The following is a 23,386-nucleotide window of genomic DNA, read 5'->3' on the forward strand; positions in this document are numbered from 1 at the left end:
CTTCCCCACTCAGTTTGGTGCCATCAGCAAACTCCATCAGGAAGCTCTTGATCCCATCACCCAGATCACTTAAGAAGATACTGGGCCCAATATTGATCCCTGGGGGACTCCACTAATGCCGGGTGCACAGTTTCTGGTTGCTTTGTGCCATTAGCTGGAGTAACTGTATGAGCCAACAGCACCAGAATAGTTACGTTGTGATGAACCTTGTTTTCTCTGTATTAGCATTGTTGGGAGTTTTTATGAAGCCGAGATGACATCTGTGTTTTCAGCACCATCATCCATCACTTTTACCAAGCACTTTTAATGATCATTTAAAACAAATGTAACTACAGGCTCCAAACATGACTTGTACAAATGGGATTCAGCTGAAGCTGGCAGTGTTTGTAAGAGTCACAAATCCCAGGCTGTGGGATTTGGGTTGGAAGGGACATTAAAAGTCATCCAGCTCCAACCCTTATCTCCAACCTAAACTTCCCCTGTTTCAGTTTGAATCCATCACCCCTTGTCCTATCACTGCAGTCCCTGATGAAGAGTCCATCCCCAGCATCCTTGCAGCCCCCTTCACACACTGGAAGCTGCTCTGAGGTCTCCACGCAGCTTCTCTTCTCCAGGCTCAACAGCCCCAATGTTCTCAGCCTGGCTCCATACAGGAGCTGCTCCAGCCCCTGAGCATCCTCGTGGCCTCCTCTGGACTTGCTCCAACAGCTCCATGTCCTTCTTGTGTTGAGGACCCCAGAACTGCACACAGTGCTGCAAGTGGGGGCTCACCAGAGCAGAACAGAGCAGCAGGATCACCTCCTTCAACCTGCTGCTCCTGCTTCTTTTGTTGCAGCTCAAGTTACAGTTGATCCACGCTTAAGGACTAGGTGCTTTATAATAATAATTTGATTTATGCCCCGAAAATAATCAGGTGTGTATGGCAAATGGTTCTTTCCTTGGTGACTCTGACTTGAAGAGTAGCTTGACATGGTAGCTGAATGCCTTTGATGGTCTCAGGGATGTTATCCTAGCAATAGTTGGCCACTGTCCCCTATATAAATAAGAGGGTAACATTTGCATGACTCCGTATCTGTGTAGCCTCCAGACCAAGTAGAACCACCATCATCACTGTAAGAAAGCACTTGACGTACACGTTATTGTTTTCTGCTCTTTAGAGTGATTTAGAAGCACCCAGGGAATTACTTTGTTATAACAGAGATTCTGTCCCAAATAAGAAATAGCATTAAGAGAAAATAAGTTTGAAGTCACTGGAGGTTTCCATTTACTTCTATAAATCTCTTTTCTTAATTCAGCTATTCTTTTCAGATCCTGTCATGCTCCCTTTTAAAATGCAGGGGGAACTTCTGTAAGTGAAAGAACTATTGTTTCACTTCCCCTTCTTGTCAGCTGCAAGCCACAAATATACTGTAATTACAATTAAACCAGCCAGAGATTGCTTTATCTACAGTATCAGATGGGCCCAGCTACTTTCTTTTACAGTTGAGGAGCGTGTGTTTGCTTTCTCATGTTCATTCCAATGAATGGAGAATGAGTGAAGGGAGGCTGTGGCCCAACACCTGATATGAGTGATCCAGGAGATGCTCACTATGGGCTCCACAGCAGCTGATACCAGGCTCATTGCCCTGCCAGGACCATCAGTGTGTGTGCATACATACACATGCACATGAAGCCCTGGGGAGATTAAATCCTTTCATAAGGCTCTGTCTGTGGTATTATCATCCATCACTGTAAATTGTTGACTGATTAATACAAAATAGTGCTCTCTTGTTTAGGGCTTTTCTTAAATGCTTTTGTACCACACTTTTCAGTTGATAGCTAATATCTGCTTTGGAGAACTTTAGCTCCTTCATAGTCTGTTGAGTGTATGCTAACTGCACTTCTGACCATTTATATTCATAGCATCCCAAACTGGATTGGGTTTAAGGAACCTTAAAACCCATCCAGTTCCAACCCCTGCCATGGGCAGGGACCCCTTCCACTGGAGCAGCTTGCTCCAAGCCCCTGTGTCCAACCTGGCCTTGAGCACTGCCAGGGATGGGGCAGCCACAGCTTCTCTGGGCACCCTGTGCCAACGCCTCAGCACCCTCACAGGGAAGAGCTTCTGCCTAAGAGCTCAGCTCAGTCTCCCCTCGGGCAGGTTCAAGCCATTCCCCTTGGCCTGGCCCTACAGGCCCTTGTCCCAAGCCCCTCTCCAGCTTTCCTGCAGCCCCTTTAGGCACTGGAGCTGCTCTAAGGTCTCCCCTTCAGGAGCCTTCTCTTCTCCAGGCTGCCCCAGCCCAGCTCTCTCAGCCCAGCTCCAGAGCAGAGCTGCTCCAGCTCTTAGGGCATTTACCAGCTGGCTGTGAGGAAGCATTTACAGGGAAGTGAAGAGCAGCTTCCCAGCAGGATGACAACCACTTCTGGTGGTATTTTTGGTGCAACCACAAGCAGGGGAAGTTGAGATGCCCTGAACGAGAAGTGCCACTGCCACCTCTAGCTATGGAAGCGGTTCATATCATCATCCATCACGTTGCTTTTCCAAGCTAACTCAGGTTAAAAGACTGTGTCTGGATCAGAACTCTTTCTGTTGTACAGATGAAAACTGAATGATGTTCACGTTCCCCTGATGACGGTCTGCTCTATCTCACCTCATGTTTAACCACAGTTAAATGTGGTTTAACCAATTCCTTGTTTAAGCATTGGGTCCGAAAAGGCTGTTTATTTCCAGGGGGCTGAGTATTTGTTCCTCCATGGGTGGGGATTGTGTAGTGAAAGACAGAGCCTGATGCATAAATCAGGGCCACTTAATTATCCTAGAACGAGGATCATTTTTCATGGGATAATAAAGCTATTTCTTGATAATGCTTCTGCCTTGTCAGCGAGGTTTCTTTTGGCATTTGGACAGAAATAACTTCAGGAATGGCTTGATGGTGAAGAAATGTAGTGTGATTTCACAGATGCTCATGACAGGTATTTCCTGGCTAGGAAAGTCAGGGGTGTATTTACATGAGATGGGTCACAGGAGGCAGTGATTGGAGGAGACTTGGGAAGGGACAAAGGGAAATCATCAGGATGCTGGAGAGGGATTTCACCAGGGACTGTAGTGATAGGACAAGGGGTGATGGGTTCAAACTGAAACAGGGGAAGGTCAGGTTGGATCTAAGGAGGAAGTTCTTTACTCTGAGGGTGCTGAGGCACTGGAATGGGTTGCCCAGGGAGGTTGTGAATGCTCCATCCCTGGCAGTGTTCAAGGCCAGGCTGGACAGAGCCTTGGGTGCCATGGTTTAGTGCGAGGTGTCCCTGCCCATGGCAGGGGGGTTGGAACTGGATGATCTTAAGGTCCTTTCCGACCTTAACTGTACTATAATTGTATGATTCTATCAGTGATGGACGGTGGATGCAAAGCACAAGAACAAGGAGAATTAATGGAAAGCTAAAAGAAACCCAAAGTCACTGCTAGGAAGAGGGCACAAGGAAGGGTTAAGGGGATGGAGCTACTCCCAAATCCGGGCAGTCTCATTGAGAAACCTCATTGAAGCAGTTAATGGAAAACTTTATAACACTTTCATTTCGTTTCTTATTTCTTTGGGGCTCTTTAAGGACTTTATATCAAAGCTGTTGAGAGTTTGGATCAGGCTTTTTCTGTCCGGTGTCATAAACACGCTCGTTTAGAACAGGAAATGAAACTCTGCCATCGTGTTTCAAAGCCGCCCTCTAATACAATGAGAGCGGTTCCCGAAATACTTGGCTGTGGCAGAAGCAGCCGGCATGGCTCCGGGAGGCAAAGGCAAGCTCAGGAAGCACCTGGGGAGTGCTGGTGGGGAGGCAGGTGGAGCAACGTCAGAGGGTTTGAACTGGAAGCATGCGACATTCCAAGGTTAGCACTCATGGACACACGTCCAAAACAGATCATCACGAGGGTTTGTTTTTAGCAACTCCGCATTCGTTGAATCCCAAACTGGTTTGGGTTGGAAGGGACCTTAAAGCTCCTCCAGTCCCAACCCCTGCCACGGGCAGGGACCCCTTCCACTGGAGCAGCTTGCTCCAAACCCCTGTGTCCAACCTGGCCTTGAGCACTGCCAAGGATGGGGCAGCCACAGCTTCTCTGGGCACCCTGTGCCAGCGCCTCAGCACCCTCACAGGGAAGAGCTTTTCCCTTATCTCAAACCTGAACTTCTCCTCTTTCAGTTTGAACCCCAAATTGAGAGTGTTTTCATAGCATATGGCTGGCATAGGATGAGATGCTTTTTATTCTTCTAGCTTCAAAATCTTTGCTTTTCTTTCTCAATATAAGTTCCTTTGGTGACGGTGGAGGTCACAGCATAGGTGGATGGATGCAGGTTAGGAGCTGTCATCACTGTCAGCCTTGGGTAAAGGCTGTTTGAGCTGTATTTTTGGCACAGTCCTTAGAAAGCTTCCTTGCCTTAGAATTCCTTCCTGAAGTGGAATTCAGGGCTCGTGCTTATGAGCCTTTATGATACTGCGTGCTCCAAAGGCATCACACAACTTCGGGTTTCAGCTTCTTTGGGCAGGTCAGGCCTCCATCAGCAATAAATGGGTGTGCAACAAGTATCAGAAGAGAGAACTATTCCTTCAGTGTGAGCTTCACTGAAAGGAAATGGATGGAGCTGATCCATGTGGAATTAGGCCACAGAAGAGCGTTAGGAGCAAGAAATTCCTCTTCAGCGTTTACGGATTGCTAGAGAGACAAGTGATTGGAAAGATGGCTCAAAGCTCAGTCATTGAGGAGGAGGAGGAGGGGGGATCCTGCAGCATGATTCCTGCATCTACCTGCTGGTTTTCATAGAGAAGATAAATTCCCATCTGTTCAAGTTGTCATCTCTGCTAAAAAGGCTTTATAGCAGGATAAACATCCTTGTCATGCAAGGGATGCAGATATTCCCTACCAGATGAAGATGTCATTATCCCACTCTGCTCAGCGCTTGTCAGGCCACCCCTGGGATGCTGTGCTCAGGTTTGGTCCTGCTGTACAAAAGGATGTGGTTGGGCTGGAGAGGGGCCAGAGAAGGGCCACAAAGATGGTCCAAGGGCTGGGCAGCAGTGAGGAAAGGCTGAGAGAGCTGGGACTGTTCAGCTGGAGAAGAGAAGGTGCAGGGAGACCTGATCCACGTGCCAGGAGGTAAAGGGGGCTGCAGAGAAGATGGAGACTCCCTTTGGACAAGGAGTCCCATGGGAAAGCCCAGGGGTGATGGGCACAAGTTACTGCTGGGGGATTCCCACGGGACACAAGAGGAAAATGCTTCCCAATGAGAACACTTGGCCATTGGAAAAATGTCCCCAGGGAAGTGGTGACTCCACAGCTTCGGGCACTGTTGAGATTGGGCTTTCAAAACCTTCAGGAAGGTTTCAATGCTGATGTTCAAGGCTTTTAATCTCCCATAACTCAAAGTTATAGGACCTGAAAACGATGTAAGGATGCCTGAAGAAAATACATTTGAATGAATCAAGGCAATAAGCTGATTTTTCGGTGCCTCAGGTTAACTGGAGGAGCTCCTTTCGACTGAAGTATAGCAGTATGTATGTGGAGCTGGGCAGAAATCAGGTTTCTAATTCAAGCTAAGGAATATTAGAACTAAAGTTTCTTAATTGCTCCTATTAATCAAGTTGTTCAGTGCTTTATTAGACCCTAGAGTGGTTCAATTGAATAGATAAGAATTCAGTTTAATAAGAGATATTTAAAGGAGATAGAGTCCTAAGGAAGAGATGGATGAAAAAATGATGGCAAATCTGAGCGAAAAGCAGCTTTGTTCTGAGGACTTCTTCACAAGCATTCGTGGCTGTGTATGGCCAAATAATTCAAGTTTTAAGAAATGACCCACTTCTGTCATGTTTCACTCTTCCCCATGGGCATTTATGCAGAGACTTTGGACAAGGGCTCGTGTATGATGAGCTTTAAGGTCCCTTCCAACCCAAACCAGTCTAGGATTGTAGGATTTTCAGTTTAACAACAGTTATAGAATCATAGAATAGTTTGGGTTGGAAAGGGCCTTAAGCTCATCCAGCTCCAACCTCCTGCCGTGGGCAGGGACACCTCACACTAAACCATGGCACCCAAGCCCTGTCCAACCTGGCCTTGAACACTGCCAGGGATGGAGCATTCACAACCTCCCTGGGCAACCCATTCCAGTGCCTCAGCACCCTCACAGTAAAGAACTTCTTCCTTAGATCCAATCTAAGCTTCCCCTGTTTGAACCCATCACCCCTTGTCCTATCACTACAGTCCCTAATGCCCCCCCAGCATCCCTATAGCCCCCCTTGAGATACTGGAAGGCTGCTATAAGGTCTAGTGTGATTTTCATTTGCTTCATCAAATAAATCTGTTGACCGAACCCTTTCCTGCTCCAACACAGGCTGTTGTTCCCAGTTGCTCTTTGGATTTATCACTTCCATATGGTTTTCTTTTTCTTGACGTGGGTTTAAAGTTACCTTTCACTTCCAGCAACCTGTTCAGTGGCCAGGCTGTTCAAAGATGCTCACAGCACAGTTTTAGTGATGGCAATTCTAAAGACTTCAGTAAGCTCAATCTATAGCTGAGCACTGCCCAGGGAGGTTGTGAATGCTCCATCCCTGGCAGTGTTCAAGGCCAGGTTGGACAGAGCCTTGGGTGCCATGGTTTAGTGTGAGGTGTCCGTGCCCATGGCAGGGGGGTTGGAACTGGATGGTCTTAAAGTCCTTTCCAGCCCTATTCTATGATTCTATGGAAAGGCCAGAGCATGTTCCATAGAGTGAACCCTCCAATCCTAACAAGGCACTTTACTAAAGGATTACTAAGACTCTTTGCCAGTCATCCTCATATGTAATGCCCAAAACAAGTGAAACTATTTTCGGGCATTGTTGTCATCCACACCAATGAGCCCCATGTCCTGAAAAGGCGAATGGCTGCGAGTCACAGCGCTGTGATTATTGTCATCATTATAGAATCACACAACAATGAGAGAAAGCCTCTGGAACAATGAAGGGAAAAACATCACAGGACTGTGCCAAAGGTAGAGCAGCTGCATTGCAGCACTGAAGATTAATCCGTGCTTCCCAAATACCACTCGGGAATTCCACGTGCCAACTGTGCTTTATGACTTTAGTCGTCTGTTCTTATTGGTTCCCAGAGGAATCGTGCTGATGGTTTATGGATGCAGTCCTATTAGCACCAATGGGGGAGGAGAAGGATGGGTTTTAGTCTGAATTCTGTAATTAAAAATACTCTGGAAGGTTTGTTCCTTTTAAACAGATTCCCCCCACCCTTGGCACAAAGCTTGGCACCAAACCCCCCACATTCCAAGCAGTATTCCTGAACGAGCATCAGTGGGTTTATGGATTGTATCGTTCTCACCAGAAGCTGGCAGCAGTTAAGAAGCTCCTACTATTGATACATGACAGTGATGAGTAAAAAGAATCAACAGAAAAGTGAACACAATGGACTCTGGTGATGTTAAACTGGCTTTTAATTAAATCACTTCTTGAGCTTGGCCTCATTACTTTCCCCTCCTCTCCCCCCATTATATCATGATTAAACAGGGGAAGTTCAGCTTGGATACAAGGCAGAAGCTGTTCCCTGTGAGGGTGCTGAGGCGCTGGCACAGGGTGCCCAGAGAAGCTGTGGCTGCCCCATCCCTGGCAGTGCTCAAGGCCAGGTTGGACACAGGGGCTTGGAGCACCCTGCTCTAGTGGAAGGGGTCACTGTCCATGGCAGGGGTTGGGACTGGAGCGGCTTTAAGGTCCCTTCCAACACAGCTCTATTACTCTATGATTCTGTTAATATTGTCATTAATTGTACTAATCCTGTTTTTAAAGGGACTTTGGATTGGGAGAGGGTGATGGCCATCTCCTGGTGGCCATTCTGTAGTCTTCTGTGTTCAGAGTAGGCTTCAGTTCACCAGCAACAAAGGTTTTGTCATTAAAAACAATGACCCTGCCCTAATGGAAAGGAACAAAATGATGTGCAGAACAATCACCAAGGGACTAATGAGACCAAACAAAGGACTTGCAAACAAGCCCAAAACCATTGCCACTAGAAAATACAAAGCTCTGGGGTAGGGTAAAGTGCAGAGTGTGTTTATGAGCCCCAAATGGCAATGTGAGCAAACAGAAGGCAGGGCCCTTGCTGCCTTCTAGTGTTTATTGTTCCCATGTTTGCTGTGATGAAAGCTCCTTCCCCAGGTTTGGGGAGGAGGAAACTTGCAGAGTTTATTCAAGCATTGTGCTTTCAAATGGACACTTTGCACATCTTGAAGCCTCTTTCCTTGTGTTACAAGGGCTTTGGACAACGGACTGTAAGGACAGGCCAAGGGGAATGGCTTGAACCTGCCCGAGGGGAGACTGAGCTGAGCTCTTAGGCAGAAGCTCTTCCCTGTGAGGGTGCTGAGGCGCTGGCACAGGGTGCCCAGAGAAGCTGTGGCTGCCCCATCCCTGGCAGTGCTCAAGGCCAGGTTGGACACAGGGGCTTGGAGCAAGCTGCTCCAGTGGAAGGGGTCCCTGCCCGTGGCAGGGGTTGGGACTGGAGGAGTTTTAAGCTCCCTTCAACCCAAACCAATCTGGGATTCCTTAACTTCCTACTTCAGTGTTGTCATCTCTGCAGGCACTACAGAGTTGTTCCTACAGAGCTACAGTGACTGAGAAATGCAGAAGCTTGCACTAGGTTCCTGTCAGCAGAGAGGTGCTTGCTGCAGGGCTGATGTTTGGGGATGCTTCTGGTGCTTTGATCTCGGGTTTGGTGGTGATTTATATATAGTAGTCGCATTTTGTTGACAAAATCAGACCTGATTCATGTTACGATGTTCTAATGGAGAAAGCAAGGTTGTTCAGCAGCGACAAGAGCTGCAGTGATGGGAGGATTTAAACAGAAAAAGACTTAAAGGCAGCAAGCTCTTCCTCTCGATTCAGACATACTGATACCTAGGATGAATTACTACCAGGAGTCAGCATTTTGAAGGGAAAATGACTACGGCACGTAACTGTTAACTGGAAAGGATGGGTTTTCCTGACCTTCCTTCCTTTCTTTCCCGATGTCCTTGGGAAATGCAGTTCTGTATCACTGATCTGAATACTGCTGAGTTTGGCAAAGCCAGCTGACTGGAGCTGTTGACTTTATTACTTCTGGGGTTTAGATGAGTTTTTAGAGTGCTCCATCCTTCATTGTCAAATAACATGAGATGATTCTTGCTCTCTGCTCACTCTTTTGAGACCCCCCCTGCAGCCCTGATCCAGCTCTGGGGCAGCAGCACAAGAGGGACCTGGAGCTGTTGGAGCGAGGCCAGAGGAGGCCATGGAGCTGCTGCGAGGGCTGGAGCAGCTCTGCTCTGGAGCCAGGCTGAGAGAGCTGGGCTGGGGCAGCCTGGAGAAGAGAAGGCTCCTGAAGGGGAGACCTTAGAGCAGCTCCAGTGCCTAAAGGGGCTGCAGGAAAGCTGGAGAGGGGCTTGGGACAAGGGCCTGTAGGGCCAGGCCAAGGGGAATGGCTTGAACCTGCCCGAGGGGAGACTGAGCTGAGCTCTTAGGCAGAAGCTCTTCCCTGTGAGGGTGCTGAGGCGCTGGCACAGGGTGCCCAGAGAAGCTGTGGCTGCCCCATCCCTGGCAGTGCTCAAGGCCAGGTTGGACACAGGGGCTTGGAGCAAGCTGCTCCAGTGGAAGGGGTCCCTGCCCGTGGCAGGGGTTGGAGCTGGAGGAGCTTTAAGGTCCCTTCCAACCCAAACCATTCCATGACTCTATGATCTGTTGCTATGCTTGGGATAAAATGCATGTAAACTTATATTCTTCGCCTCTCCTACATCCAGAAGGATGTCTTAAGAGTAAGAATTCCTATTAAAAATATACCTGTTACTCTTTGTACCCCAACCTTTCCTTTTTCATTCCTTTTCATATGCTGAAGCTTTTGCATATAAAAATTCAAACATTTGGAGTCTCATTTCCCAAAATCATCCAACTGAATATTCGCAGACTGTCCCATCTGTGGGCTCATGTTGTTTAATTAATGGATTATAGGGGTAAGTTTTAAACACAACCACTCCAAAAGCTCCTCTCACCATGCTTCATATCTGCTTTCTGTTTAGAGTACTGTTAAAGAAATACAGGGTAGAATATTGAGTCCCTGTTGCAACTGGGTTACAGGTTGATTTCAAACCACCAGAGATCAGGGATAGATAAACCAGGGTTTCTGGTGCAAATGAGAACAGGGTGGTATAAGAATGTAATATTCATTTTTAATAAGATGAAATAGAAGGTAACATCTGTGACAGGGATCTCCCTTCTCATATAGGGATTTGCTTTGATTGAAGAGGGAAATAAGTCCCATTACCCTCATGCAGTGCCATTGACTGCACAGCACTGTTATCACTCCCCAGACACAATGATTTTTGTTCACTTCAGTTAAAACCTCTCCTTATCTTCCCCGTTTCAGGCTCTGGACCGGGTAGGGTAAGGGCAGCTCTAATTTTGTTACGTGACCTCCACCCATGTAAGGAAATTCTTTGCCATCAACATCAGCTCTATTGTTTCCGGCAGAGCCGTGGCAGCTTAGGAAGCAGTTTCCAAGGTTCTTCATGCTCAGCACAGGCAACATCGGCTCAGGTGAACTGTTGAGTTGAAGCAGCCCATGCAAGGAAGGGTGTTTTCACATGGATGCTTGATTTCATCCATGCTGGTTGTCTCATGGAAGGTTCCACAGAGGGTTAGGGAGTTTAAAAACATACATGAACATAAATACCTGTGTTTGAATATATAAAATATATTGACTATAGAAATATATATATATTTCTAGATATCTATCTCTATATATATTTTATATATATATTTGTATTTTATATATATTTCTAGATCTATTCTATATATAATCATTATAATATATAATGTATAATGTAATATATAATACATAATCTATTGTAAATATATTTATTATATATAAGTATATATTTTATATATAAAGATCTATTTTATATCTAAAATATATAAATGTACATTAATATAAATATATATTTCTGCATATGTTTCTAGAAAAATATATTTTTTTCTAGGCAATATGTATTGCAAAATATATATATTGCAAAATATATATAGGCAGTAAATATATATATATATATTTCTAGGCAATCATAGCATCAGAGAATGGTTTGGGTTGAAGGGACCTTAATGCTCATCCAGTTCCAAGCCCTGTCCAACCTGGCCTTGAGCACTGCCAGGGATGGGGCAGCCACAGCTTCTCTGGGCACCCTGTGCCAGCACCTCAGCATCCTCCCAGGTCCAATTTGAGTTAATGTGTAGGGTTTCCTATAGAAATACACTTTAGTTTGCTTGTGTATCCACTGCTGTTAAGTATCACTTCTTCCCAATCCTGATTTCATCCATTACCTTGTAAAGCTTGCACTCAGGTGTGGGAAGGATTTTTGCACCTTTAACTCGACAGTTCCATTGTAAAGACATTATTTGCTATAAATCATTGACTTTTATCTACCCTTGGAAGTTGTAATTGTGTGGTGCTTTGTATTGTCTTAGTACTGATGTCAGAGCTGGCTTTTAATAAAGAAGAAAACCTTGATTTCCTTCTGAGGTTGAAAAATAGACAGGTTTTCAGTGTGATTGTAACCCAGTGAGTGATTTACTAATCTTTGGGGATTCAGAGAGAGAACAAAAGCCATTGTAGAGGAATAATATGGGCTGGGCTTCTTGAAACCCTTCTTTTTCCAGTTCCCCCTTCAAAGCTGTTTGATCAGAAAACCTGAAAAGGCTTTGTGTTTCCAACGTGAATGGTGATGTTGAGAGGTTTGGGTCAGGTGTTTGTAAGTGAATGAGATTCAGGCGATGAAATCCCAGAGGAAATGTCTTTATATCACGTAGTTCAGCGAGTCAGACCGTGTGTTTTAATATTAACATGTGCAGCTTCATACAATACTGGCCATTTATAGACGGAATAACCACATTATCACTGAAAGCAATGTGTAAGCAGGCAGCTCTGTGCCCTGTAACTGATGGCATGTCGCATTCGCTGTGCAATGAGTGTTTGTGTGTTGGAGCTGAAGGCTGTGTGGAGACCTCAGAGTAGCTTCCAGTATCTGAAGGGGGCCTATAGGGATGCTGGGGAGGGACTCTTCATTAGGAACTGTAGTGATAGGACAAGGGGTGATGGGTTAAAACTGAAACAGGGGAAGTTTAGATTGGATATAAGGAGGAAATTCTTTCCTGTGAGGGTGCTGAGACACTGGAATGGGTTGCCCAGGGAGGTTGTGAATGCTCCATCCCTGGCAGTGTTCAAGGCCAGGTTGGGCAGAACCTTGGATGCCATGGTTTAGTGTGAGGTGTCCCTGCCCATGGCAGGGGGTTGGAACTGGATGATCTTAAGGTCCTTTCCAACCCTAACTATTCTATGATTCTATGTAGCTCTGGCTTCTCCTGGCTCCCAACCACGCCTGTGTTGCATCGTGTTGCCTTTACTAACTTCAAATCTGTCAGCTCTTAACAGTAATTAAGAACTTCATCATACTGAAACCACTTTTAATTAATGAATGGAGAAAGGCTGTGACACACTTTCCACATGCTGACAGATTTGGGGGTTCCTGGTGGTTTGACATGCCTTTCTTTGGTGCTTTTTCTTATGTATCTAAAAGGGCTTCAGGAGACCTGGAGAGGGGCTTGGGACAAGGGCCTGTAGGGCCAGGCCAAGGGGAATGGCTTGAACCTGCCCGAGGGGAGACTGAGCTGAGCTCTTAGGCAGAAGCTCTTCTCTGTGAGGGTGCTGAGGCGCTGGCACAGGGTGCCCAGAGAAGCTGTGGCTGCCCCATCCCTGGCAGTGCTCAAGGCCAGGTTGGACACAGGGGCTTGGAGCAAGCTGCTCCAGTGGAAGGGGTCCCTGCCCATGGCAGGGGTTGGAACTGGAGGAGCTTTAAGATCCCTTCCAACCCAAACCAGGCTGGGATTGTGTGAATCACACCACACAAGTACCAACTTCTCTCCACTGACTCTATAAAGAACTGAGAGTGACAAACTCCAGTGTATGCATCCGGGCTGTCGAAGTCTGAAGTTAAATGATGTGAACCCTCCTGCTGGGTTGAACATAAAATGAACATATGGGCTTTACACAAAGGTGGGGGCGAGCTCTGAAATACGGGTTTGTAGCACACTGGAAGGGAAAAATCACAGCTGCTTTGCAAAACAGCATTTAGAATTGCTTTGCCAAGCTTCAGCTATTTATTTACATGTATTAGCACAACTCGAGCCTGGTGTTTGGGCTGAAAAGCTTCAGAAGCAGATACACTCTATCATAAAATCTCCAAATTGTGGTTTTGGGGAAAGCGCAACCAAGCTTGGCTTTTTTACCATAAAATCATAGAATCCCAGCCTGGTTTGGGTTGGAAGGGAGCTTAAAGCTCCTCCAGCTCCAACCCCTGCCATGGGCAGGGACCCCTTCCACTAGAGCAGCTTGCTCCAAGCCCCTGTGTATAAGACAGCCGAGCTGTTGGGACAGTGTGTGTTTGGTGTGAAATGAAGTGTTCTGGAGATGGGATGGTAACTTGAGCACGTGTATAGCCGTAATGCTGTGGGCTCATCCCTCCAGCTTTGTAAAATAGAATCATAGAACCATAGAATAGTTAGGGTTGGAAAGGACCTTAAGATCATCCAGTTCCACCCCCCTGCCATGGGCAGGGACACCTCACACTAAACCATGGCACCCAAGGCTCTGTCCAACCTGGCCTTGAACACTGCCAGGGATGGAGCATTCACAACCTCCCTGGGCAACCCATTCCAGGGCCTCAGCACCCTCACAGGAAAGAATTTCCTCCTTAGATCCAATCTAAACTTCCCCTGTTTAAGTTTTAACACATTATCCCTTGTCCTATCACTGCAGTCCCTAATGAAGAGTCCAAGCATTTTCATCCAAGCATCCTTTAGTGAGGATGTCTGTGTGTTAATTAATGTAATCAGGTTGTTGCTGTGGCTCTGTGCTGATGGGGGGAACTTCTGTCGCAGAAGGAGAACCATTAGTTCCTAATGATTAGTTAGTTCTGTTCAGGGCCTGTAGTTATAGGATGAGGGGTGATGGGTTCAAACTGAAACGGGATGTTTGGGTTGGATCTAAGGCAGAAGCTCTTCCCTGTGAGGGTGCTGAGGCGCTGGCACAGGGTGCCCAGAGAAGCTGTGGCTGCCCCATCCCTGGCAGTGCTCAAGGCCAGGTTGGACACAGGGGCTTGGATCAAGCTGCTCCAGTGGAAGGGGTCCCTGCCCGTGGCAGGGGTTGGAGCTGGAGGAGCTTTAAGGTCCCTTCAACCCAAACCAGTCTTGGATTCTGTGATTTGTGTCTCATTCACATATGTCTGTTAGCCTGGTCTTTAACACTGGGCTTGACTTTGCTGTAGGCTTCCACAGTTTCACCCTTTTTCTCTCCCTGAGTCTTCAAAATGATTTAAATAGGCAAATACAGTGTTCTATAGAAATGCATTCTTGACTCCATTGAAATCTGATACACACTGTTTCACTGAGTATACCACTCAAATGGATATCTGTGAAATCTGGTATCATTAAATACATAGAGACTATGTAGATAACTGTATCCAGAATTGAACATTTAAATGGAATTATCATTTCACCTCCAGTTTTGCAGGTTTAAGGCAGAACTTGCGTTAAACCAATGTGTAACCCAGGCCCTGCGATGTGATTTTCCAGTTCTGGGTTGAAACAGGGCTTTTGAGCTTGAACTTCACTATAACTGTTCAATTTATGATAACTTTTTGTGATGTATTTGGGATTTCCATGTACAGAAGGGTTCTGGTGTGCTGATGTGAAATGTTTTAACAGCAAATAACTGTATTTGAATGATAAAGATGTTGTGCATCTTGGAGATGTCATTTGGGGCAAGGAAGTGCTTTGAGGAGAAGCCCCATATATATCCTTGTAGTTACTAGGTGCCTTCCTTGACATAAATCACATCTCCTCTTCTCCAGACCTGACCTCACTCTTCTGCTATGGCTGTATTACACAACTGGATGGAAATCATTTAATAGGAGGTGATATTACAATGCTCTGTGGTGCCATCTAATGGGCCTGAAGCACTGTCATTCCTGCTTGTCAAAAAGGAATGCCATCCACCAGACACTATCCAAGACTAATAATTATAGGTGAATGTGTTAGAAATAATAGTATGAGCATCTTAAAACTCTAAATATGAATCCTCATAAGTCACATACAAAAGCACTCTTCTTAATTCTCTTAAATCCTTCCCCTCCTGCAGGCTCTCGATGGAAATGTATATGATCACCTTAAGGATTATTTAATGGCATTCAGCAGGACTGAACTAGAGACATGCCAAGCTGTACAAAACACATTCCAATTTCTACTGGAGACTTCCAGCAGGGTAAGTTGGAACTGAATGATCCTTTGTAACTGAATACTTGGAGCATATATGACTTTCCCAGGCTTAGGATTTGCTTCCAGAATAAGGGCAAGCCTGAAGGCTCATTATTTTTGGTTACTTCTGAGTGGTATTCAGTTAAAAGAAATGAGACAGTTTTCCTGGTGGGAATTTTTCCTCTTGCCACCCAGGATGCATTCTCAGGAGTGCATTTACACAGTGCCCATTCTTTATAGAACAGCTCTCAGGAGATGTTCAGCTATACTCACTACGCAGCTTTGGAAAGAGGAATGGCAGCTGAGAGTTGTGCACTGTGTGATGTGGACCCATGTTAGTCATCCCTCCCATCAAATCCCGGTGAAACAGTTTGGATCATCTCTTAATAATTGCCTGTCAACTTAAATACCACAATATTAGAGGGTTTGTTCTCCTTTGAATTAGGAATGACAAACAGAGAAAACAGATCAGAGCCTTGTCGTGAGCATGGTTTGTTTGCTTTGTCAAGCAGCCAGAATAAGAAATACATGATCGCTTCCAGGATGATTTTGATACTTGGATAATTCATCTGCCAGGCTAAAAAAACCCCTAATACATGGAATAGCCATTGGGCTCCAACTGTGGTGCAGTCATAATATTCCTTTATGTGTTTACCTGAACCACCCACACAGAAACAGAGCTCATTTATGCAGGCTGAGAACATTGGGACTGTGGAGCCTGGAGAAGAGAAGCTGCGTGGAGACCTCAGAGCAGCTTCCAGTGTCTGAAGGGGGCTGCAAGGATGCTGGGGATGGACTCTTCATCAGGGACTGCAGTGATAGGACAAGGGGTGATGGGTTCAGACTGAAACAGGGGAAGTTTAGATTGGAGATAAGGCAGAATTTCTCTACTGTGAGGGTGCTGAGGCACTGGAATGGGTTGCCCAGGGAAGCTGTGAATGCTCCATCCCTGACAGTGTTCAAGGCCAGGTTGGACAGAGCCTTGGGTGCCATGGTTTAGTGTGAGGTGGCCCTGCCCATGGCAGGGGGGTTGGAACTGGATGATCTTCAGGTCCTTTCCAACCCAAACCATTCTGTGATTCTGTGATTCTAACTCAGCTCTTCAAAGAAGAACCATCTTCACAACAGCCCTCAGAAGAAATTTCCCCCTTAAGCAACAATCCTTAGTTATAAATGAGAACTGTCATTGTAACAGCAGACTTGGGTGAGTGTGTAAGTCCAGCAAATAACACCTTGGAACATTTTGCACCCTGTATTTGACAGCTGTTAGAAAGAAAAGGCTCCTCAGCAGCAGGATTAAGCAACAACTTTCTCAAAGAGATTTCCTGTTATTCAGAAATTAAGTCAACATTCTCACACAGTTTCTTTATGAAGTCAATGCCACTTGACATGTTAAAATAGAGTTAAAATCAAATGTGAACTCTGTACCATACACAGTCCGAAGGCGTAGTCAGGGACGTGCCTAAATGGTATTTGCTGCCCTAAGGTTGGTGAGGCTTCTTACCAGAAACATCATAGCAATGGTATTGAAAAGAGCCAGTGGAATTTCAGAGGATGTTCCAAAGAAAATCCAATTGTTTTCCAAAAGAGAAGCACAAGTCTTGAGTAAGACTCTTCAAGTGAAAGTTAAATTGCATTAGTGTGACCAGCAGGTCGAAGGAGGTGATCCTGCCCCTCTGCTCTGCTTTCGTGAGACCCCACTTGCAGCACTGTGTGCAGTTCTGGGGTCCTCAACATCAGAAGGACATGGAGCTGTTGGAGCAAGTCCAGAGGAGGCCACAAGGATGCTCAGGGGCTGGAGCAGCTCCTGTATGGAGCCAGGCTGAGAACATTGGGGCTGTTGAGCCTGGAGAAGAGAAGCTGCGTGGAGACCTCAGAGCAGCTTCCAGTGTCTGAAGGGGGCCTATAGGGATGCTGGGGATGGACTCTTCATTAGGGACTGCAGTGATAGGACAAGGGGTGATGGGTTCAGACTGAAACAGGGGAAGTTAAGATTGGAGATAAGGAAGAAGTTCTTTATTGTGAGGGTGCTGAGGCACTGGAATGGGTTGCCCAGGGAGGTTGTGAATGCTCCATCCCTGGCAATGTTCAAGGCCAGGTTGGACAGAGCCTTGGGTGCCATGGTTTAGTGTGAGGTGTCCCTGCCCATGGCAGGGGGTTGGAACTGGATGAGCTTAAGGTCCTTTCCAACCCAAACTATTCTGTGGTTTTCATATGCTGAGTGTTAGAGAAGCTCTTCCCTGTGAGGGTGCTGAGGCGCTGGCACAGGGTGCCCAGAGAAGCTGTGGCTGCCCCATCCCTGGCAGTGCTCAAGGCCAGGTTGGACACAGGGGCTTGGAGCAAGCTGCTCCAGTGGAAGGGGTCCCTGCCCGTGGCAGGGGTTGGAGCTGGAGGAGCTTTAAGCTCCCTTCACCCCAAACCACCCTGTGGTTCTATGATTGGAGATGACATGGATGATCATCACACCCTGGTCAGTGCTGAGAGTCATGTGAAGCTGCAGGTGGTTCCTCCTTTAGCATGTTGTGACTTTCTCTCTATGGGAATTCCCAGTGTAGGCTCCCTGTGAACCTTCCCTGTGTGTTTTCCACACATTTGACTGTGTTTGTGTTCACCTGCTCAAATGGGTGCAGTAATTATGTACTTCACTGTTTCACATGAGCACATTATAGACCCTGGAGGACCATTTACTTTCTTTAACTGAAGATTCATTTCTTACAGTTCAGTTTTCCAGCAACACAAGCATCAGCGTTGTGCTTCATTGGAGAACAAGTTGTATTTACCACTGCACATAGAGTATAATCAGAATCCATGCTCACACACAATGCTGCTATTTCGGGATAAACACCATCCTTATTATATACTTCTGTACATTGAAACCCTCACTTTGCTAATAGCTATTTATAATTTCATGCTGTTATTTCTGTATTTCCATCAACTGAAGCAGAAAATACTCTAGAGTTCTTCAAACAGCACTGCTGTATTTTCATGTTGCCATCACTGAGGTTTTCTTTGTAAATATGTGTAAATTGTGACATAAGAGAGTGTTTGGGGATACATGTCACTCTGTCTGAAATGTATCATTAAAGAAATTTGGGAGCTGAAGGAGTTTTGGGTTAGTAAAATGCAGCTTTGAGAGTTTCCTCTGAAAGCAATTGCCTAAGAGATGAATTTGATAACTGATTTTGTATGCCTCATTGCAAAGAGGCTTTTCAGCTCTGGCAACTAATAATTTGTGTGAAAATCAGATATTTCAGCTGTAAAAAAGAGCTGTGCACACAAAATTAGCCACAAGAGGAGAGAAAAATATTTACGGTAGTGGCACCACATAGTCCTTACTAAATAGTTGGGGCTTTCCCCCAGTTTGCCTTTGTATTTTTCATGGGTTAATGGCAGATACAGAATCATAGGATCACAGAACAGTTTGGGTTGGAAAGGACCTTAAGATCATCCAGTTCCAACCCCCTGCCATGGGCAGGGACACCTCACACTAAACCATGGCACCCAAGGCTCTGTCCAGCCTGGCCTTGAACACTGCCAGGGATGGAGCATTCACAACTTCCCTGGGCAACCCATTCCAGCGCCTCAGCACCCTCACGGGGAAGAACTTCTGCCTTATCTCCAATCTAAACTTCCCCTGTTTCAGTTTGAACCCATCACCCCTTGTCCTATCACTACAGTCCCTAATGAAGAGTCCCTCTCCAGCATCCTTGTAGGCCCCTTCACACACTGGAAGCTGCTCTGAGGTCTCCACGCAGCTTCTCTTCTCCAGGCTCAACAGCCCGAATGTTCTCAGCCTGGCTCCATACAGGAGCTGCTCCAGCTCCTGAGCATCCTCGTGGCCTCCTCTGGCCTTGTTCCAACAGCTCCATGTCCTTCTGATGTTGACAATACCGGAATCATGGAATGGTTCGTGTTAGAAGGGAGCTTAAAGCTCCTCCAGCTGCAGCCCCTGCCATGGGCAGGGACCCCTTCCACTGGAGCAGCTTGCTCCAAGCCCCTGTGTCCAACCTGGCCTTGAGCACTGCCAGGGATGGGGCAGCCACAGCTTCTCTGGGCACCCTGTGCCAGCGCCTCAGCACCCTCACAGGGAAGAGCTTCTGCCTAAGAGCTCAGCTCAGCCTCCCCTCGGGCAGGTTCAAGCCATTCCCCTTGGCCTGGCCCTACAGGCCCTTGTCCCAAGCCCCTCTCCAGCTTTCCTGCAGCCCCTTTAGGCACTGGAGCTGTTCTAAGGTCCCTCTGCATCCTTTTATTTCATTCAGGGTTCTGCAGATTTGAGCTCTGTTGGAAACACTTCCTCAGTTCACTATACAGCATGTTTTTAAGTGTACAAAATGAACCTAAATGTCGCTTTCTGTTTGCAGGTGGTGAGGGATTACAATCTCCAGCTGTTCCTACAGGAGAACTCAGTGTTTCACAAACCGCAGCCTTTCCAGTTCCAACCAAGCGACAGTGACACTGTAAGAACCCTCCTGGATTCCTTCATTTCTTTGTTCTTGCTCTATTTTGATGAATGCTGTTAGAAATGAGCAAGAGAATAACGCTCACTGGTGTTCCCCTCTGGGCTAACCTCATCTATATTTATGGGAAAGCAAAGGAAGGTGACCTTGAGTCCAGCAGCTCTGCTGGCAGTAGGTGGGTCATCGTAACAGAAGCATCAAACAGGCTCCCTGTCATGCACAGAAGAGCAGGATCTTTTTGTGCTTCCAGATTGTGCCTGCCAGTCCTGTGTTCCTCTGCTTTCGGTGTAATTCCTACTACATTTTGTTACCTTATTATCATGCTGCTGAGGTTCTCCTAATGCTCACTAACACTGTTTTACAACGTATGTGATGCTGTGCCAACTAAGTGTCTGTATACCTCTAAATTACTCAAGGAATACCTACATACACGTAACAGAAGTAACTGATACAGAAAGCACACTGTCAAAGCATTGCATTCCAAAATACCCTCAGAAAACGCTATTTTGGTGTATGTGCTGCCCCCAAATGCCATTCAAATGGAGTAAATCTTAGTATATAAATACATTTCCAGCTAGTACTTTAATACAAGTGGGTTGTTGATGTCCCACTCACATTACTGAAGTTATTTTAAGAAATCACAGCTGAAAATAAGGCTGGATCTTTATAAAAAGTTCAACTTGTGCAGCTTTTTATTACATGAATTCATTAGTAGGACTTGGAGAGCAGTCTCCTGATCTCCCGTTCAGGTGATTAAGTTCAAGAACTCTCTGAACAGATACATAAGAGTGATTTTTCCAGACATCCTCACATGTATAACACAATTCCCTTTGTCTTTCCATTGTAACAGACTGTGATTTTGATTTTTCTTCCAGCTCCTTTGTATAGAATGAGTTATTTCCCTACAGTTTAACCTTGTTCTTTACCCAGTGAGCAGAACCTTTCTAACTGTCTTTGCCCTGCTGTCTAACCTTCACTGCTGTGTGTTTTCCTCCTTGTGCCATCTCTGCATCTAGAGTTTTAATGCAGTTCAACTGGTGGATATTGAGCCCTCACCTGTCAGTGCTATGAGAATGACAATAGCAGAGGTATATGTAGTATTTATGATTAACCTTTGTGTCCTTGTTGCATGTGGCTTGGGTTGCTGAATTTACACTCCCATAGAGGTGGCAACAGAATGCATAAGATATGTGTGATACATAGGATCATTGAATCATGGAATGGTTTGTGTTGGAAGGGACCTTAAAGCTCATCCAGTTCCAACCCCCTGCCATAGGCAGGGACACCTTCCACTAGAACAGCTTGCTCCAAGCTCCCCATCCAGCATGGTCCTACCCCATCCAGTGTGGCCTTGATATGGATGGGCACCTCAGTTATCCTTTTAGGACTCCATTTTAGACCTGGGAAAACATGTTCTCAGTTGACAGGCCTCCATCATTCATAATATAATAATGCATCATATATATATAGACACATCAAATGAAAATAAAAAGCTTTTTCCACAATGAGATTTTAAGTTAAAGGAGGAAAAAGCGATTTAATGGTGTTATTTGTGGGGATCAGGCGCACACTTCCCTTCTGCACTCACACAGCACATTGTGATTGCCATTCTAATGTTTTGGGGGCATGAATTAAAATTTCACAGCTCCTGATAGTGATGTGTGTAATTGGTTACTCCTCTAATGTGACTAGGGAAGTTGTAGAACAACTGGCAGCTATTAGTATGTGCTGATGAAATGCAGCCCTATTACTAATTTAATCCTGTTCTTTATCCAGAGAGCTCTCCCCATGTCAAACAGAGCTGTAATTCATCTTGTTCAAACTCTTCAACATTAAAAATTACATGATTCTTTGACATGCTGCTTGTGTGGTCTGATAGCAGACACGTGAGCTGCATGTACTGCTTGACTTCAGGAGACTGCAGAGCAGTGAATGGGTCGTTCATAGAATAATCATAGAATGGGTTGGGTTGGAAGGGAGCTTAAAGCTCATCCAACCCCAACCCCTGCCACGGGCAGGGACCCCTTCCACTGGAGCAGCTTGCTCCAAGCCCCTGTGTCCATCCTGGCCTTGAGCACTGCCAGGGATGGAGCGTGGGACAGAAAGAGCTGGGCTTGTTCATCCCAGCAAAGGGGAGTCTCCAGGAAAACCTTATAACAGTCTTCTAATACCTAAAGGGGCTGCAGGAAAGCTGGAGAGGGGCTTGGGACAAGGGCCTGTAGGGCCAGGCCAAGGGGAATGGCTTGAACCTGCCCGAGGGGAGACTGAGCTGAGCTCTTAGGCAGAAGCTCTTCCCTGTGAGGGTGCTGAGGCGCTGGCACAGGGTGCCCAGAGAAGCTGTGGCTGCCCCATCCCATGCAATTTAAACCATTCCATGTCTCTAGGCCTCTCAGTACCTCTTCACTTTCAGTGACTTCTTCACTTGGCTGACCCACTTGGGCTGCAGAACGACTGCAGTTCTTTATGGCCCTGCATGTTTCTGAGCTTCCAGCTGCTTGTGCTGTAAGCAGTTCTCACAGCAAGAAAGAAACTATTCAGGCTTCTTTATGATCCATGGAATTATGCTCAGCTAAAAGGGACCTACCTGGGCACCAGCAGGTTCGACATTCCCCACTATTAATCACTAAATACAAGGCAATGAGGGATTTGCTCAGGCTATGAATTTTTAAGGCATTGTGTTCCATTGAAGAACACTGATCAAGCATTCTTTTGCCACCTATTCTGTTTGTAGATGATCTGCAGAGATTCAGTTGCTTTTAGTTTGTGTGGTTTATGCATGGTAATTTCCACACTGAAGACTAGCACTGAAAGGAATGTAAGTAGAGTGATGAATACATCTAATCACATCCTTTCCAAGAGCAAATCCTGGCCACTCTACAAGCTGAATACCTGATCACTGTGATGGGGGTCAAAGTTTGGAGCATTTCATGGCACTTGAATGGGATTGTGAGTATTGTAGGCAACAGGAATAAGCAATATGGATGTGGAACTCAACTCAGTGCAAAGCTCTGAATGCTATTGTACCTTCTAGTTTTACATTTTCCATCTCAAATCTGCATTTAGAAGGGGAGAGCTGTGGCTAAAAACTAATGTTGACTGGATGGCCATGAAATCCTCGAGTCAGGTACAGATTGCTCCAACAGTTCCATGTCCTTCTTATGCTGGGGACACCAGAGCTGCACACAGTGCTGCAAGTGGGGTCTCCCCATAGCACAGCAGAGGGGCAGGATCCCCTCCCTGAGCTGCTGCTCACGCTCTGGGGGTGCAGCCCAGCACATGGGGGGGTTCTGGGCTCAAGCGCTCACTGAAGCTGGGTCATGGGGAGCTTCTCCTCACCCAGCACCCCAAGTCCTTCTCCTCAACCTGCTCCATCCAGTATCCCCCATCCTGTGTTTGTGCTGGGATTTCCCTGACCCAGGGGCAAGGCCTTGCCCTTTGCTTTATTGAACTCCATGAGGTTCACACTGTCCCACCTCTCCAGCCTGTCCAGGTCCCTCTACAAGGAAATGGTTCAGCAAGAAATCACTGGTTAACTCCCATTTAGATCTAATAAATCTAATAGACAAATCAGAGTGGGCCACTGCAGTAAGGTGGAGAACAGAAAA

At 46.2% G+C, this 23,386-nt stretch overlaps 1 protein-coding gene and 1 long non-coding RNA gene across 3 annotated transcripts in view; one reads left to right on the forward strand and one right to left on the reverse strand.

Moving 5' to 3' along the window:
• The window catches only part of FCHSD2 (FCH and double SH3 domains 2), a 146,854-nt gene that overhangs the window by 87,264 nt on the left and 36,204 nt on the right, over positions 1-23,386 (forward strand). Inside the window, exons 9-11 of one of the 2 annotated variants that reach the window (XM_061351398.1) lie at positions 15,209-15,331; positions 19,686-19,781; positions 20,798-20,869. In XM_061351398.1, the coding sequence (XP_061207382.1) occupies positions 15,209-15,331; positions 19,686-19,781; positions 20,798-20,869 (291 nt within the window). The remainder of the gene's footprint in view (positions 1-15,208; positions 15,332-19,685; positions 19,782-20,797; positions 20,870-23,386) is intronic. The other variant, XM_061351399.1, reaches the window with a different exon arrangement.
• On the reverse strand, positions 10,174-16,009 carry LOC133211232 (uncharacterized). The gene is made up of 2 exons (XR_009725152.1): positions 15,598-16,009; positions 10,174-10,638 (listed from the first exon to the last, which is right to left on the reverse strand). It is a non-coding gene; the product is annotated as an uncharacterized LOC133211232 (long non-coding RNA).

The sequence above is a fragment of the Neopsephotus bourkii genome, unplaced genomic scaffold (assembly GCF_033783945.1).
Source record: "Neopsephotus bourkii isolate Nb327-2 ecotype Australia unplaced genomic scaffold, CSIRO-AGI_Nbou_v1 NB_580, whole genome shotgun sequence".
Classification (NCBI taxonomy): Eukaryota; Metazoa; Chordata; class Aves; order Psittaciformes; family Psittacidae; genus Neopsephotus; species Neopsephotus bourkii.